This window comes from Mercenaria mercenaria, chromosome 1 (assembly GCF_021730395.1).
Source record: "Mercenaria mercenaria strain notata chromosome 1, MADL_Memer_1, whole genome shotgun sequence".
In the NCBI taxonomy this organism is placed as follows: Eukaryota; Metazoa; Mollusca; class Bivalvia; order Venerida; family Veneridae; genus Mercenaria; species Mercenaria mercenaria.
The window spans coordinates 104,814,184-104,833,336 of NC_069361.1; the positions used below are offsets into that span (position 1 = coordinate 104,814,184).

Consider the following 19,153-nt stretch of genomic DNA (forward strand, 5'->3'; position numbering starts at 1 on the left):
TTTATTGTTTGATCCACGATCAAGCGCTTATATTAATAATGCCAGGGTTAAATATTTTCATTTGTTTAAAACAAATGCGCAGTAGTGTCATGTTAGTTAATATAAAGTATGTGTTTTAGAAATTACGTAACAATGCATTGTAATAAAGATATCTAAATAGGTATTATGTTTTATAGTACTCTAGTGTTATATATCATCTAAATGTCCAATCCGAATTCCCACATTTTTGACTTTCAAATAATATAATATTCCGCAGTATTTTAATAGCTCATGCTCAAAAGCATTAATTTCGTTTCCTATGCATCTGATATTATTTTATCTTCCACTACTTTCGCATTTGGACTGCAACGATTAAAATTGACCAGGCGCTTATTTATATATTTTAATTTTGGTGATTTCCTATATCTTATATCATTTCAATAAATTTATTTAACCATTTATGTTGATTTTTTCCTTGGACCTTTTATATGTTTTTGGTATAAAAGTCTTGCATTCCCGAGAGGATATCAAAATGAACGGAGACGTTAGTCTCGGTCGATAGTCATATTTCTCTAATGCAGTATCTACATAATAATAATACCTTACTAATGTCTTCACTACCCCTGGCTTCGATCTGAATCTGAGTTGACTGCTTTTGTTCAAGCTCATAAAGTATATCTTGTCCTTTACGCTCTAAATGCTTTTCAATTTCTTTCCCTTTTTCATCTAGTCTCCCTTTTGATTTCTCTTCTATCACTTTCAAATTCTGTTTAATTTCTATCTCTTCATGCTTAAGTCCCTCTTTTGAGTTAACTTCTGTCACTCTCAAATTCTCTTTGATTTTCAACTCTTTCTGTTTCAGTTTCAGTTTTAAATCAACTTCTGTCATTCTCAAATTCTCTTTGCATTCTATCTCTTTTTGATCCATCGTCTTTGTAGATTCTACTTCTCTAATCCTCTGTGCTTCCATGATTTCTTTTTCTCTCTGCTCAAGTCTTCCTATTAAGTCAATTTCTGTCTTTCTCAAATCAACTTTCATTTCTACCCCTTTCTGTGTGAGTTCATCTTTCACAGTTAAACCTATCTTCCTTATCTGTTGTTCACTTTCATCAGTTTTCACTCCAATATCCTCCGTTGCGTCAACTATCTTCTGTTCAAGATTCTTTTCCTTCTCATTGATTGCAGCCATAGCAATACAACGGACTTCGGATTCATCTGTAGTTGTTATTATAAACTTTTCCTGCTTAAGCTGTAAATTAGATATAAAATATTGGGAACAATTCATACAGTGGAATTTAAAATTACTTTAAATAAACTTTATATATGCATGCGGAAAGAACATACATTTACATATTAATAGAATTATTTCAGTTATTCGAACTCAGATTGAGTAAGGAATATTACCTCAAGCAGTTTCTTGACCGCTTCTTTAGACTCTGGTCTACCTTTGATTTCTTTATCATCTTCTAGCAGTTTTATCATATCATCTACATAAAGTGCAAAGTCGTTGTCCTCCAGTTCCATATTGTTAGAATGAAATATAGTGTTTCTATGTTGAAGTACCTACAATACATCATCTAAACAAGGTTAAGAAATATAATTTAGACAAATAGTTTTCTATCACAAATGCTAACTTTATTGAATAATTGTTTAAACATAGACTTTGGTATGTGTATATAAAACAGAACAGGACAGAACAAAACATAACAAAACGACTACTTTATGAAGCCTTGTAGTACATCGTCTATGATCTACCTTATTCACATATCTACTGTCAACGTGAAAATAAACATGAAATAAAGGATATGATACAAAAGTTATTTTCAATATTGGGTTTTATGAAACATATATAAGTGTAATTAGATGGAGAATGATCATGAAATATGAGCGTTGAACATGTTAAGCAGTCAAAGATATATTTTCATAGTAAGAGCTTCTTTTTTTTGTTATTTGTATTTAAAAGCTGTATAAACTTATATATGTTGGAATCTTATAATAATAAACTTTAAGATATTTATATCGGCGTAACATCTAAAGATACAAATAAATTAGTATTCGTCTTCAATGTCCAAAGTATCACAACATAAGCATTGTATTTTTTTCGTAGGGTTAACGTTTTCTGTTATATCTGCTTGTCTGCTTTCTAAGTGAAAGACCATTCATCTTTAAGTCTACAGAAATAATATTTAAAACATCATGACAGTATATGTAAATAACGCTCATATTTAAAAGAACATTTACACATTTTATATCATTATATCGTTATTTCGACATTTCAACATTTTAGTAACCTTCCTGTCCCTCATGCGCACAGGTCTGTTTACAATCACCTGAGGAAGAATGTTATCATGTCGTTTGAAGATGAATGTACTTTGTTACTTTTGTATTCGTCTAATTGTTTCGGATCCGTTGTACATGTGTTACACGAATGCTACGGTAAATAATCGAAATTGCGATGGTGAAACGCAACACTACGATGTTGAAAAGTCGAAATAGTGAACTCACGATGTTAAAAGTCAAAACAACGAATCCGCGATGGTGCAAAGTCGAAAGTAAGATGACAAAAGTATGAAATAATTTCGACTTCTTTTCGTTTTTTGATTGTTTAGTATCACAATTCTGTGTTTTTTATCAATGCAGTTTCGACTTTTCAACATCGAGGTATCGTTTTTTCAAGCTCAAAATATGCGGTGATTTCCCTAATGTGCCAGTGTAAACAGGATATCAACAGCAATTTAATTTCCTTTTTTTTTTTATTAAACTCTCTTATTTAATTTCCCTCGGATAGATATCTTAGAATAGAAAACACCTCTAAATTACATTTTCAATACAATAATCAGCTAAATTTAGGTAACAAAAAGATTGAGATGGCATTTTTGTTCATAAAATACGTTAAAACTGCTCATCGCATTTCATATAAAGTATATATAAGCTTCTTCTTACAAACTAATTAATTAAACATACTGTATATTTGTGCCTTACCCTTGAGAAAGCATCATTGCCCGATATAACGCACTGGATATGTTGATGAAACTCTAAGTTATTAATCAACAGATGCAGCAAGCCAGAACAGTCAAACTCAACTACTCTTATCTTGTCGTCATATCCAGGAGCATTTATGAAACATTTTGCAACAGCCCAAGGATCAGTACACCACTGATGTGCATCTGTGTTTCTCCAGTACGGAGCAGGCGGAGTGGATGCGTGACGCGTAATAATTTCGTCATATATGGCACCACATACATTGCTGGGACAAAGCGTTTTCCCGCGTGTGTGTAGACAGTTACAATGAGATTGACCGAGAGGACACTGTCTTGTTTTGGTTTGGACATGATCCGGCTGCAGTGTGCTTATATCGCAAAGTCCACATGACACGGCCGAAAGATTGTGTTTCCGTTTAACTTCATCTAAGATAGCAATATGCTGCTGGTTAACAAGATGGTCGCAAAATGGTTCCAAGCCTTCTTTTACATATTTAATACCAAGTCCTGCCCTCACCCAGTTCCTGTATTTCTTGTTCTCAAGCTGCGCCTTGTGATCCATTTTCTAGCTTTGACTGCAAGAACAATATTAACATGCGTGCATTTTACGACACTAAGATGGTAATCATTACACAAGATTCCGTCAAAGTTGAAATGATATTCAAAAAGCGATGATAATGTGATATTTGTTAACAATATCTGTAGTGACAAGTTGCCTACACAAAATGGTGCGGCTGTTTAGTATTATTAAGTTTTTAAATGATGGAAAGTTGTCTACATGATAAAATAATTTGACCAACAGGAGAACGAAACGACTGAACTTATGGTAAATTCAATTTCAGTCATGAAGTAAGCATTTGGGAAACAAAAAAGAATTGGTAACGTGTTATGTAATTATTCAACAAAGTACTGCACTTTGCACTGAATGAAAATATTTTATACGCTATGTAACAAATTCAATCTACTTTCACCAGAAAAATATTTTTGGGCCGTTTCGTCACAAACTCTTTGTTAGCGACAAAAAGCAATTAAAAAAATATAAAGAAAATTGTTTACCTCTCAAATCTAAACATTTGCAGAAATTATCTTCATTTTTTCAAGAGTTACAATGAATTTAAGTAAGTCATCAAATACATTTAGGGACATTAAACCAACTTGTCGAGAAATCAGAATGAAGTTGTCCTGCAGAATGCGTATATTTCATGTCATTTATGCCATAAATAATGTATTCTCATTAAGTTGATATTATACATTTCAATATTTAGAGATATTTTGAACAGGTTTTACCTATAAATCAATCTGAGTAGTTTTTGACCTAGTCATTGACCTATGTATTCACATGGTGCTTGCATGTTTTTGAATTACATTTGTTATGAAAACACATATACCATTTATTTTTCAGATGTAATAGAATTTGAGTTGACTTACACAACTGAATTACAATGTACATTTGTACTAGTTTCCAGTTTCTGCATAAACTCAAGAAAAACAATGAGTTTCCAGTATTTAAAACTATTTATAATAACAAAAAAAAAATAATATCATGTTTCTGATACAGGTTTTCTCGTGGAAGGACCCACTTAGTATGTATACATTCGATAGTTTTTATTAATAAACCAGAAAGCCTAGGCAAACTCATTATATGTTTTACAATTGCTTTCACATATACATCAAATATCAAATACCAGTTTTGAACTTTCTGTCCCAAACACTGCGATCGAGTAACTATTAAAGGACCAGAAAAAAATATATATATTATATAAACCCTCACTGATCCCATGTACGGGAAGACGTTATACAGGTGCCACACGACAATTCAAGACTGCTTTTGTGCTAGGTAATGCATCCAAGCAAAAAATATCATACTGGGTTTGACTGAATCTGTTTATGAGAGGTAATTGAATATGCAACACTCCTCACGTCCTCTAGCAACGCTTTAAGCAGAATTCCTTTACAGTATTATACATCTATATAAAGTTAAACACACCGATTTAAACCAATTTGTTGATGTTTCCCTGGACTCATTTCCGGCACGTTTACAAGGAATAAATGGTTTCACGCATTTGCAGGATTTATACGACATATGTCGTAGACCAAACTGGAATCTAAGCAGATTCTAGTTTGGCTAGACCGATTCCGGATCTGCCAAGGCCAAACTGGAATCTTTCTTACTAACTTATTTTAAAATATATTTGGAATAGATGAAAATCCATGTTCTGGTTTATATTGTTTTGCATTAAAGCACTAAAGGAAAAGAAAAAAAAAGCTCTATTAAAACTATTAAAAAGGGATACTTACATGTCCCAAAATCATATCATAAAACCCAATATTTCACCCTATTAAAATATTATTAACAATTTCTTTTGAAGATTATCTTGTTTAAGAGTAACAATTATAAAGGTAGGCCTTTCATCTTCAAGTGTGTGCAATTGAAGAATCAATTTTTCACAGGAACAAAAGATAAAAACAAATAATATCATCTTGTTTACTAGCAATTAAAATATTAATTAATTCATTTTATTATAATTAACTACTATTTAATGCTGAACTGAGTTTTTTTTATCAATAAAATGTCATAATCATATTTATTTGTTTTTTAAAAACTAAAACTGAATATTATGGTCTGTTTTCCATTCATTATGAAAGAATGAATTATATGCACCCCCCCCCCCCCCCCCCACCCCCCCCAAAAAAAACAAACTACAAACTGTACATCATCATCTAAACACATGTTATATTGGTGCCCCTGTGAGGTGAAAACTAGCATCGATTAATATGTTAATTCTTAAACAAGAAAATTCCACTTTTGCCTAGGCAGATCCGGAAACAGTCTAGCCAAACTAGAATTTTAGTTTAGCCTAGACCAACCTAGAATTTTAGTTTGGCCTAGACCAACCTAGAATTGTAGTTTGGTCTAGACCGATTCCGGATCTGCCTAGATTCCAGTTTGGCCTACGACATATATATTATATCTTTTATAAATATTAAACTACATAAATACGAAGGCCCGCCTGGCTATTAGTTTATGAAAACATGTTTCAGTCATAATGTCATGGCAATTTTTATCCTACGCAATTCAATTGGATATCCAGATAGTTCTATGATAACCCAGAAACCAGATTAAGCCGTCATTTATGCTTTACATTTTTTTCTTTTAATAGACAGAAATACGCGACGCATGATTCCATCGAGAGAACTAAACATTGTTGCTGGTCTCAGAGTGGATCCAGGCCTTCTTTAACATATTTTAAAACTATAATCATGCACGGACCCAATTATTTTACTTTTTTGTTTTCAAATTGAGGTTTATGCAATATGCTTGCATTTCAACTGAAAAAAAAAAAACAACAAAAAAAAACTTATTGACTAAATAGATCATTTGTCGAAAAAAAACCCAACAAACAAATAAAGACAGCAACCCTAAAAATCTGAACAACATATATTTGTTTTGTTGCTAAATAAGTAATTACATTCTAGCATAAAACTGCTGTTATTGTAACTTTTCGGGGGTGTTTTAATAGGAGAGAAAACCTGTATTAATGTCATAGGGGACTTTTATGCAATATGGGTTCTGTATGAGGAAGTCTGTAAATATCTGTATAATATATTTATTATAATACACTGATTATCTATCTATCTATCTATCTATCTATCAATCAATCAATCAATCAATCTAATCTAATCTAATCTAATCTAATCTAATCTAATCCAATCCAATCCAATCCAATCCAATCCTATTCTATCCTAGGACCTATCCTATCCTATCCTATCCTATCTGTCTGTCTGTCTGTCTGTGCCTGCCTGCCTGCCTGCCTGCCTGCCTGCCAGCCAGCCAGCCAGCCAGCCTGCCTCCCCGCCTGCTGCCTCCCTGCCTACTTAATCAGATAATGGCGGACAACAATAACAAACGTGTTCACGTAAAACATTACATACGATTTCTCATTAAAAGCATATTACAAATACATTATAAAGCAATGTATGACTTAACTAAAACATAACATATATAGTGTGTATTAAATACTATATGGAACATACCTGTAAATATATGTATAACATATTTATTACAATACAATGATAATCTATCTTTCTATCAGATAATGGCGGACGAAAATAACAAAGGAAATCATGGGAAGGGTTATGTGATGTTATCAGTATAGTATTGTACGGCATCCGTCAGTAGAGTATTGTATTGGAATGTATAGGACGTAGAGGAGAATGCATATCAAAATATTGGAATATAATATATAATTTACACTGATACTATAGACCTTAGGCAATTCTTATTTTATGACCTATGAAACCGTACTGTACAATGTTTTTTAAACATTTTTAAGTTTAAATGATGCTCAGAATTTAAGAGCATTGCAGCATGTTATTTGTCTCGTTTATTAAAAAGTTTTAAAAATATCTTAGTTTCTTTTTCCATTATTATATGGATAGACGATTATTTATAAACGTAGCAACGGACGCATAGGTTGAGGAACAAAGCTCAACAATTGAATAGCAGTGCCCGGATACTCCTATAAAGTAAATTACTAGACTTTTTTGTAGGGTTAACGGATGTGTTTTCGTGTTTTTACATCTGCAGAATCCCGCGGGATTGATCGGTACCGCTTTTCGTCAAGCTTTATTACATAAACGCAGGTATATATGATATACAAAATATCGCAAGTATTTCAATACTTATGCTCGGCCAGCACAAGTTTTCACCAAGAAACATTCAAAACCAAACAATTAATCTGCCAAACTCGGTGCAAAATATATATTCGAAACAATACACAATCAAACTGAAGAAAATCAATCCATACACCTCTAAAACTAAAAAAATCCCATCAACACACAAATTCAAACAACCAACCACATTATAAACTTCAAATTCAAAAAAGAACAAACAATCCCAACCGCCAACAACCAAAGTATCAACTGCAAAACAAAACCACAATTAAACAACCAAACAACCAAAATATTCGCCGAGCAAATCAGCAATTATTTACAATGAATTCTAATATGACTAACAATGCTTTAATCATCACAACGATATTACGTTGACGTCACGTCAACGTGATATTAAGCGCCATGTACGCATCAAGAAATAGCGCTTTCAAATTCCATGAAATATTTTACTTAGTAACATGTTTTAAAAGAAATGGTACATTGCACAAATGTGTTGATTAATTTACAAACATACTGAGTTAGTTATTCGCTTTGCTGAATAATTCGCAATAATTTTCGCCCGAACTGAATTCTGCCGCAAGACGTATAACCATTTCCGGCCCTGGCGTGTATAAACAAAGACCTACTATTGGCGCCATGCTTGCGCAAAGAAACAGTTCTATCATATTTGATATAAATTTTACAATAAAGAACACATTAGAATCGAAATAATTTATAGCAAAACAGTGCTTTATCACTATCTATAGACTCGGGCGGTTATACGTCGTTCGAAATAATTTCACTCGGGCTGCGCCCTCGTGAATTTATTACGCCAGACGTATAAACGCCCATCGTGTATAAATAGTTATAAAGCACTGTTTTGCTATACATTATTTCTTAAATGTACGCCACCAATCTCCAACAAGTAAATCAAGAAACAAATCTTTACTTCACTAACACACTTTATAACTGCATGTACAACCCCGCAGTTACATGAGAAAAATTGGGATTTATCATTATTTTCAGAGGCATGTTCTTTATTACCATGAAAAAAATTGCCGCATGTCTGCAGCTAATTTTTTTTCCCACATACCTACTCGCCATACTGAGTCAAAGACCTGACTAAAATCTATGAACAAGCAGAAAATTTTCTTTTTGTAATGTCTTAAGATCTCAATTATAAAATTCAAAATAATCTTTGCTAAAACCTGCTTGATTTTCTGATAATGTATTATTTGTTTTAAGAAATTTATTAAGTCTTTCATTCAGAACTGAGGTAAAGAGTTTGCTTATGCAGCTAAGTAGTGTGATAGGTCTAAAAATTTCTGGAGATTTAGGATATCCCTTATTTTTATAGACGGGAATAATTACACCTTGTGACCAATTAGTTGGTGCCAATCTAGTGTTCAAGATTATGTTAAAGAGGGAGGCATAAATTGGTAGCATTTTATCTTTTAAGCTGTTAAAGTATTCATTCAGAATATGATCAATTCCAGCAGATTTGTTATTTTTAGGTAGTCCTTTACATTTTTCAATTTCTGTTATAGTAATCTCTGAGTATAAAATGTTGTCATTATCTGTTAGGTCAATATCATTTACTATCTCAGTTTCATCCATATCATGATCTTGTCTGTTATTCACATTTCTAAAACAGTTATGTAAGTCATTTAAATTTGGTTGCTCTGCTTTTTTGTTAGTTGCGTTTAACTTATTAATAAATCTCCAATAATCTTTAGGCTGTTTTTTATTAATATTTCTAAGCTTATTTTGGTTATCAGTATTAAATTTATGTATTATATTTATTCATTGCTACTTTGTATTTTTACAAGTATTTTATACACTAATCTGTTATATTCAGAGGGGTATCTGTAGTACTTTTTCTTTGCTTTGTAATACGCTTTTTAGCAATTTATTGCGATATACTGTTTGCTGTGGAAAATTTTCAGCACTGGTTAGAAAGCTATTTGACAATTTATCTACAATTTCGTCGATTTTGCATTGGTCGACCTGATCCTGTTTGCCTAATTTATCTAATAATGAGTTAATTTCCTGAATTTCTATCTGGTTGACTACTTATTGTATCAAAACTCAGAGAAAACTCTAATAAACATGTCCATCAGAAAATAAATTATCTACCTCAATTACCTCAAAATTTGAAAATACAAATATCCTAGCAGAGATGAGATACAATAATCAATAACTGATATATTTTTGAAGGTCATTTTGCCCATTCTGTCAGTCTTAGACCTGCCATTCGTAATAACTTGATTATTATTTTTCAGTAAATCAATGAATTTGAAGCCATGATTTTTTCTATCTTGAGAGACTCTTTTAATTGGTATTTTTTAAAATCTCCATTAATTTTGTGCTTTTTGATCGTAATAACTTGATTATTATTTTTCAGTAAATCAATGAATTTGAAGCCATGATTTTTTCTTTCTTGAGAGACTCTTTTAATTGGTATTTTTTAAAATTTCCATTTGTGCTTTTTGGTCTATGAAACTTACAGTTTAATATTAATTATCTAAATCAAAATATCTTGACAAACTTTAGTCGTTTTCCATATAATCTGTAAGGTCTGCAGTTTGGGCATTAAAATCTCCAGAAACATAGACATATTCAAACACACTACAAACTGATGCAATTTCAGACTCTAAATATCAAATTCATCTTCATTATAAAACCTGGAAGATAGAGGTTGTACATATACTATTCCTTATTATATCTTGATTTAGCTTTGCTAGAGTTTTATTAATTTTGAGCTACAAAATATACTCTGATTGACTCTTTATTGTTTCGCAATATTTGGCAATATCCGATTTTATAAACACTCTTATTCCCCCAGATTTCCTTTCATATTTTAGTTTTCTTGGCAAATCAATAAACTCATAATTATCAATATTTTACTAAATCATGCTCATCAAGTTTTGTTTCCACGACGCCAAAGATGTCATATTTGTTTAAAAGTGAGGGGAATTCTGAATACATGACTCTCCTTTTCAGACCGCATACATTTAGCGTTGAAATATTTAGTAACGCACTCTATACACTATAATTTTATTGACTGAGGTGTGTCTTTAGTCAGTTCCTGTTTCTGAGTTTATCACTTCAGGAATTGTCCCACAGTCAAAACTAGTTCGCTATAATTGTTGAACATTTCACCCGGACTCCTACTTATGATTTACGCTGTAGTCTGCGGGGCCTCCGGCAGGCTCCGTAAGGCATTTTCGGTAAACTGCCTGGCAAACGCGTTTCTTCTGCGGTAACTCCGTTCCTAACTCAGGTAGATTTAGCACATAAATTTAAAGGATGATTTGTTTTTGGCCAGTCAACTTTTTGTTGGCGCACTTTTGTAGTCAGTTCATTTCTTGGCTATAGTCGGGCTCTTCCTCAGACGAGCTTGTCGTGGATTCGAACCCGGATCCTTCAGACTCCAGCAGTGCTTCAAACATATTACTGGTGGGTACCTCTGAGGTAGAGTCTTCCTGAGGTTTCACAGGCTCATTGACATCGACCATTGACTGTTGCATTATGTCCCGCCAGTCGGGGAATTCATCGCGCATTACCTTTCTGTTAACAATGAGCTTCACAGGGTATCCGATCAATACAGATCCGCGCGTATTTTTTCTTTGTACAGAGGCCAAAGTCTAGAGCGCGCTTGTACAATTCAAGGTGGATAATCGCGGTTGATTGTGTATGCAGTAATATCAATAAATACGACTTTGAAAGTACAACTTCCTTTTGACTGACGAAATTGCAAATGATGAGTCTAGTTTTTCCCCGAGCAGGAGCACCGAGTCTATGCACTGTATTATCATCAATATGCAGTTTATCCTCTATAAAACCGACAAAGACTTGTTCACTATTCTCACTGAAGCCCGCCTCAGGGATACCTCTAAAAATCAAATTGTTTCTACGACTTCTTGCCTCCTGATCAATTCTTTTGTATTGTAGGATTTTTAGTTTGTTTTTTGAATCTTCGTTTTCAGGAACTAGGTTTACAAATAAATGTTCAAGTTTTTGCACTCGTGTCGAGAGGTTACACAATATATCATGTCAAAAAATGCAACAAGTTTATTGTCATTATTCATGGCCCTAAACTCCTGTTTAGTAATGTTAAAAATGTTATTATTGTTTGCTTGTGAATACTGAGGTATCCCACCTGGTTCTGAACCTGTCGACCTTCGTTTGCGCTTATAGCCTGCTGTTCCCCACCCATCGATATATATCTTTAATCATAGTATTCTGTATAATAAATTACTTGATTAACATAATCTTTATTGTGTCAAACCAATTCGTAAATTAATGATAATTTTATGTAGGTTTACTAATTGATGAGCGTTCTTTTGCTAAACGTAAAGAGTGCACGTGCATTAAAATAAAAACGTCCGGAAAACAGCATAGCGACCGAAAGCATCGAAAAGGGTATATTTATTTATCCCCCAAGGTTTCGTAAATTATTTCTCCGGTTATAAGTGCACAAGTACGAAATGACAATGGGATGGATGCGAATTTCAATTCGTGGTCCAAATGTTACACGAATGAAAAAAACGCAATCCTTGTGAATGTTTGGAAATAGCTATTTGATGGGTTTTAACAGGCCTATAAATGAATCTCCCCGCGGGTAAAATTTCTGGGAACAGAAAGAGAAACTGTGTTTTCTTGTAAAAGCCACTGACCAGTATGACCTGTGCACATAACAGGCACTTAGCTTAGTATACTAACATACGCACAGGCATTTCGTCATTTTTCGACAATAAAATTATTAAGGCTGAGGGGATAAGGTGTAAGATAAAATGAAGATTTAAAGAAATTTTTGGACACATTTAATCTTGAACTGTGATAGAGGTATACATAGCATCCTGCCTTAACGGTCACCTACAGGTATTAATTAAGCAGCCACTTGCCTTAAGTAGCCAATCAATAACATTCCCAATCTAAATTTTCTATTGTTTCGAGATATTGTTTTAACTAAACTTTGTGAAAAGACAATCAAAAATATTTATGGACAAAGTGATGCATGAGAAGAAGTTGTTTTGCGACTCCGAAAAGAGATCAAGCAGCACCTGAGAAAGAAATAGCTTTTGTCACTACAGACCATTATTTGTGAATATCCACCGTGGAGTTCATAACTACTAGTTGTTTTAAAGAATATATTAAAATAATAGTGCTAAAGATGAGATGTACCCGATGAAGATCCACCACACCAAATAGTAAAGAGAATCTTTAGCGGTTTCTAAAAATATTAATCAACTATATTTTAACTAAATGTAGAGAGGTATTTACAATCTTCATTCTGGTCAAGTTTCGTAATGTTCCAAAAAGTGATTCGTAAGATAAGATGGAATTGTTAAAAGCTTTATCGTTAAGTCGGCGGCCAATAATAGGGGTCACGTTTTTCTGTCTTAACAAACTTCAGAAAAAAAAAAAACATTTCAAGGATGGTACAGACCAAGCATCTGAAGTCAAATGGAACAATTAAATAATTCAAGGAAACCCGAAGTCAAAGCGAAGTCAAACTGTTGCGGACAAATGCTATTTAATGCTTGTTTTTTTTTTAAATTTTATGTTGCAATAAAATAATGTTTAAACACTGTTTACGGAACATTTGCTATTTTTGATCAATCAAAAATGACTATTAGTTTCTTTTTTCTCTGAATGCAAGCATGCGAATTTTATTTTTCCAATAACTTTCCGTCGTTCTGACTAAAAACATATAATCATGAAGTTGGTTTGGCCTAACCCTTATCAACAAATATTAAGCTTATAACATGCGTTCGTTGATAGTTATTTAAACTATCAAATATGGTACAGTAATCTATTCGTTGTTTGGTAAATACGGATATCAGATATGACCTTCGCTGTAGGGATATGTTTATGCACATCTCACGTAGACACTTGTATAAACTTGTTGGCAAGACAGTGAATATATCAACTTATATAAAAACTAATCACCAGCTTTGAGCTTAATCTCATTGTTAGTTTGTCAACAATTTTCATAATCATACTTCATTCAAAACGTATTGTTTTCAAGCGTGATCTGAAACCTGATCCTGATTTAATAGCTTTTTCACAGTATTTTCTTGCTGTTCTTTGACATGCTAAGCACTGCTAGAAAACATACCTATGAGTCATTGAAACGGTCTTTAAAGTATGTTAGTGTATAAGAGTTTATATGGCAGCAAATCAGACACAAACACGCTAGAATTTGACGACTATGTCAAAATGTCATTGCAATACATTACTAGTAATATTTGATCGTTGTTTAATATAAGAAACTATCATGTACAACAAAAAGTACGAAATGTCTTAGATTTAAAAGAAAAACATCTTACCAATTCAATTTTCTGAGATAAACATCCATTGCATGTGTATTGTAAATCTAATTCACTTAACTACGGTTGATACGTTAGAATATGCATTCCCAAATGTAAACGTTCAGTTCGATCGATAAGAACTGGGTTGTCTGGTTATAATATATATCTCATTTTAACTATTTCATTGAATATATCTAATAACTACCTGCCTGTATTAGCATTTTCTTAGAAAAAGTATCTTCCTTAAACTAAATAATCACATTAAATGATAAGTGAATACAAAATACACTATTATCTGATTTTACGAATATGATTTAATTGCAGTGCAATGGTTTACAAATATTTCTACACGAAGAAAAACATGTTCAACTATAAACAGTATATAACATATGCGCACGCACTTCCAATTCCGTGAGGTCCGTTGCAGGTTTTGGATATAAACACATACCAAACACGAATTGCTGAGCGACTGTAACTTAGGTTACAATCCAGATCTGCGCCTTAGTCCTCCTATTTTCGGTACAATTATTTATTTTTTTCGAAAGTTTGTCATTTTACATGTGCGTTTTCCAAATTCAGAATTTATTCGTTATTTTTTTGTTATAATATAAAGTAAGTTCAAGGTAACTGGTCTAAAAATGTAATACGATCCATTGAGTACCATATGTCTGACACTGTTTGAACTATTCCTGTTTCCACTTTTATTCAATATCTTCTCGCAGATTCTATCTGTTGTAAACGGTCATTTTTCAAGGAATATCTATATCAGCCAGTCAGTGAAACAGTCAACTATGACCTTGTCAAAACATGTATTTGTGATATTACACAAAACATCCACCATATGTCTTTAAAGGGAGCATGAAAAAGAGGTTTAAATAACATGCTTTTAGATTACCCCTCAGTCCTGGTATTGAGCATTGACTGAATTGAAAAAACAACAACAACAACAAAAAAAAAACTTTTGCAAAAAATGAAAGTTTTGTACCAATTATTTATACGTTTTATTTCGATATGACGATATTTTAAATTGCATAAACGTATTAAAATAGACCACATGAAGGCCAAAATAAGATTTTCTGTTGCATATTCTTAAAAACAAAATACTTGTCAGATAGATCGAAAAGGGAAAAATTCGTGCCTGTTTGTTTAATTGATACGAATAAATGATTATATGAGGTTGCATTTCAGTTACCTTTGTTTTGAAAAAAAAGTACATCGTAAGACGTCCTTGTTGGCTTATTCCGCTAAAATTTAGAGCGTCTAGTGTAACGTTGCATACTGACATCATTGGAAATGCTCTACAGCAGCAGTATTTAAGAACCTTACTTATAGCTAGCTGTTTCATGAATACATTATTTTTGTGCTGGCTTTGATAACTTTTAAACATGTAATGTGTTGTGGCATTTCCCCTTAAATGTTCGTTAGCGGACTTACGCTATCGCATCAGGAAAATAAAAACATCTTGCCGAAGATTTATATTGTTTCGTCTGCTTCCAGGTAAAGTGATGTAGAAACAGAAATCGCTTTAGCGGAATTCCGCTTGAACAATCTCATTACAAAGGTTTCAATATTTTATTTTCATGGTCCAGTCTGAAACCCGATACACCAATCAGCAAAATGTCCGATATGCTATAACAAAATTTCGCTAACTGACGCAGAACTTGTTGACCTCGTTTTGTATAATTATGGAATATATTTTAACTTTGAACTTGTTAAAAAAATCCTGTTTTATGAACAAACTCGCCTTACTTTATTCTCCATTTACCAGACTGTTTTATGAACAAACTCACTTTATTCTCCATTTACCAGACTGGTGATAAATCGATATATCCTCAAATAGGCACAAGATCACAGTTATTTGTCCTTGGAAGTGGTTACGCGGAAAATAGTTCCTCTGTTTGATGGTGAATATTGATGAATTTTTGAGTGAAAGACCTGCAATGAATGGCATGATTTAATAGAGGAGATATGAAATAGTAGGTACATGTACAATTTGACAGAATTAGAATGTCAGGATATGCATAACATGACTTTTTGACAGGGCCTGTTTTGCCTGTTTGCGGCCATCTAGAGTGTATTCTTCATACGCATGTGATTTGGTTCAAAATGGTGGAAAAAAGAGCCGGTCAACCCAATGTTTACTGTGGCTGGATTTTTTTCTCTTGAATAGTTCTGTTGTCAATGAGTTCAGCTATTTTTATGGGGGTTTGAATGCATGTAAAATTACTATAGTGTCCAGTGCCTATATAGAACATATAGTAAAAATAACTGTGGTCTTAGGCCTGATATAGTGGAAAATGTCAGAAAGTAAACTGTCAATAGTTTTGTTATTTTTAGCTCACCTGAGCCAAAGGCTCATGGTGAGCTATTGTGACCGCTCAATGTCCGTCGTCCGTCGTGCGTCGTGTGTCCGTCAACATTTTCTAAAAAAAATCTTCTTCTTGAAAACCACTGGGCAGAATTACACCAAACTTCACAGGAATGATCCTTAAGTGCCCGCCTTTCAAAATTGTTTAAAGAATTGAATTCCATGCAGAACTCTGGTTGCCATGGCAACCGAAAAGAAAAACTTTAAAAATCTTCTTCTCAAAAATCAGAAGCCCTAGAGCTTAGATATTTTGTATGAAGCATTGTCTAGAGGACCTCTAGCAAATTTGTTCAAATCATGACCCCGGGGTCAAAATTGATCCCGCGCCAGGGGTCACTTGATTTTACATAGAAAACCTCTTAAAAAATCTTCTTCTCAAAAACCAGAAGCCCTAGAGCTTAGATATTTGACATGTAGCATTGCCTAGTAGACCTCTAGTAAAATTGTTCAAATCATGATCCCGGGGTCAAAATTAACCCCGCCCCAGGGGTCACTTGATTTTACATAGGAAAATCTTCAAAAAATTTCTAAAAATAAACCAGAAGGTCTAGGGCTTAGATATTTCATATGTAGCATTGCCCAGTTGACCGCTACAAAATTTGTTCAAATCATGACCCTCAGGGTCTAAATTGACCCCGCCCCAGGGGTCATTTTATTTTATAAAGGAAAATCTTCAAATTTTTTCTAAAAATAAACCAGAAGGCCTAAAGCTTAGATATTTGACATGTGGCATTGCCTAGTAGACTTCTACAAAATCTGTTCAAATCATGACCATCGGGATCAAAATTGACCGCGCCCCAGGGGTCACTTGATTTTACATAGGAAAATATTCAAAAAATTTCTAAAAATTAACCAGAAGGTCTAGATCTTAGATATTTGACATGTAGCATTGCCTAGTAGACTTCTACAAAAATATTTAAATCATGAACCTCGGGGTCAAATTAACCCCGCCCCACGGGGTTTCTTGATTGTATATAGAAAAAATTTCAAAAAATTTCTAAAAATAAACCAGAAGGCATAGAGCTTATATATTTGACATGTAGCATTGCCTAGTGAACTTCTACAAAATTTGTTCAAATCATGACCCCGGGATCAAAATTGACCCTGCCCGAAGGGTCACTTGATTTTATATAGGAAAATCTTCAAAAATGTTCTAAAAATAAACCAGAAGGCCTAAAGCTTATATATTTGACATGAAGTATTGCCTAGTGGACCTCTACAAAATTTGTTCGAATCATGACCCCCGGGATCAAAATTGAACCTGCCCCAGGGGTCACTTGATTTTACATAGGAAAATCTTCAAAAATTTTCTAAAAATAAACCAGAAGGCCTAGATCTTAGATATTTGACATGTAGCATTGTCTAGTAGACTTCTACAAAATGTATTCAAATCATGACCCCCTGGATCAAATTGACCCCGCCCCATGGGGTTACTTGATTGTACATAGAAAAATCTTCAAAATTTTCTAAAAATAAACCAGAAGGCCTAGAGCTTATATATTCGACATGTAGCATTGCCTAGTGGACCTCTACAAAATTTGTTCAAATCTTGACCCCCCAGGGTCAAATTGACCAAGCACCAGGGGTTACTTGATTGTACATAGGGAAATCTTCATAAATTTGCTAAAAATAAACCAGAAGGCTTAGATCTTAGATATTTGATGTGTAACATTGCCTAGTAGACTTCTACACACTTTGTTCAAATCATGACCCCTGGGTAAAATTGGCCCCGCCCCAGGGGTTACTTGATTGTACATCGGAAAATTTTCCAAACAATTTCTAAAAATCATCAGTTTGACATTTGAATCATGTAGCTCATATTACTCAGGTGAGCGATCCAGGGTCATCATGACCCTCTTGTTCAATCTACATGGCTGAAATTTTGACAGTGAATGGCTGATAGGCATAGAAATCTGGTAAATATTTAGATTAATCATTACATTTGCTGAAATTGCTTCAGTTAAGGGTAAAAAGTATACATGCACTTGAAACTTGTGAAAAAATCCTCATTTCAGTTTACATATTTCCGGATTTTTTTCTAATTTTGCAGGTTTTCATGCATGAAATGCATTTTTATAAGAAACCGATATGCGGAAAACAAAATGGGGTATTACAAATGCCGCGATGTGTTTTTTTCTTCATTTTTAGAAATTTGAGCTGCGACTGAGGAAATCTGACCTAAAGTCGGATATGTATTTTTTTCTATTCTTGTTTACATTAAATTGCTCTTTTGGTTACTTGAATTTACACAGTACACACAGTCTGAATAGAGAATATGTGTAATCATAATCTGTGCAAGAAAAACCAGTTCAAGGACTTGAAAATTGAACAGATTAGGCCTGAAATTGGCATATTTTAATTGATTTTGAAGGAAAACAGGCAGATTTTTACACACTAGACTTGCATATTGGTTTCCTTAATGCTTAATTGTGCATAAATCATCATATTTGAGGTCCTGAATTGTATATTTACTTATTCTGTTGGATTTCTTACACTTTTAGTACCTAAAAACCTGAAATGAGAGCGCTCGGACAATGTGAAGTTTGTCGTATAGACGGCGATTGACCGCCTTTTTACATATATGTCTACAGCTTCTCATATTTGACCGAAGACAGTTGTTCGGTGTTGTGAATGGGTAAATAATTCCTTTTTAGATGCTTTTAATCAGTTACCATGAAATTGGATAGGAATTTGTTCATAATAGTTGATGCAGTAAGCTGTATTCACAGTGTGAATACTCAGTTCAGATTGTAGCTAATTTTACCTGAAAACAGTAAACATTGCTTAAGATCTAGCAGTCAGTAAAGCAAGGAAAGTGGACAGACTGCTTTGTGATTGATGGTTTTGTTATTCAG

General features: G+C 33.4%; 1 protein-coding gene across 2 annotated transcripts in view; it reads right to left on the reverse strand.

Annotated features, from left to right (window-relative positions):
* Positions 1 to 14,300, reverse strand: part of LOC123527690 (uncharacterized) — a 30,983-nt gene extending 16,683 nt beyond the window's left edge. Inside the window, exons 1-4 of one of the 2 annotated variants that reach the window (XM_045307327.2) lie at positions 13,949 to 14,300; positions 2,962 to 3,535; positions 1,384 to 1,542; positions 581 to 1,228 (exon numbers count right to left, since the gene is read on the reverse strand). In XM_045307327.2, the coding sequence (XP_045163262.2) occupies positions 581 to 1,228; positions 1,384 to 1,542; positions 2,962 to 3,522 (1,368 nt within the window). In that variant the 5' untranslated portion in view covers positions 3,523 to 3,535; positions 13,949 to 14,300. The remainder of the gene's footprint in view (positions 1 to 580; positions 1,229 to 1,383; positions 1,543 to 2,961; positions 3,536 to 13,948) is intronic. The other variant, XM_045307310.2, reaches the window with a different exon arrangement.
* Between the last annotated feature and the right edge of the window lie 4,853 nt (positions 14,301 to 19,153).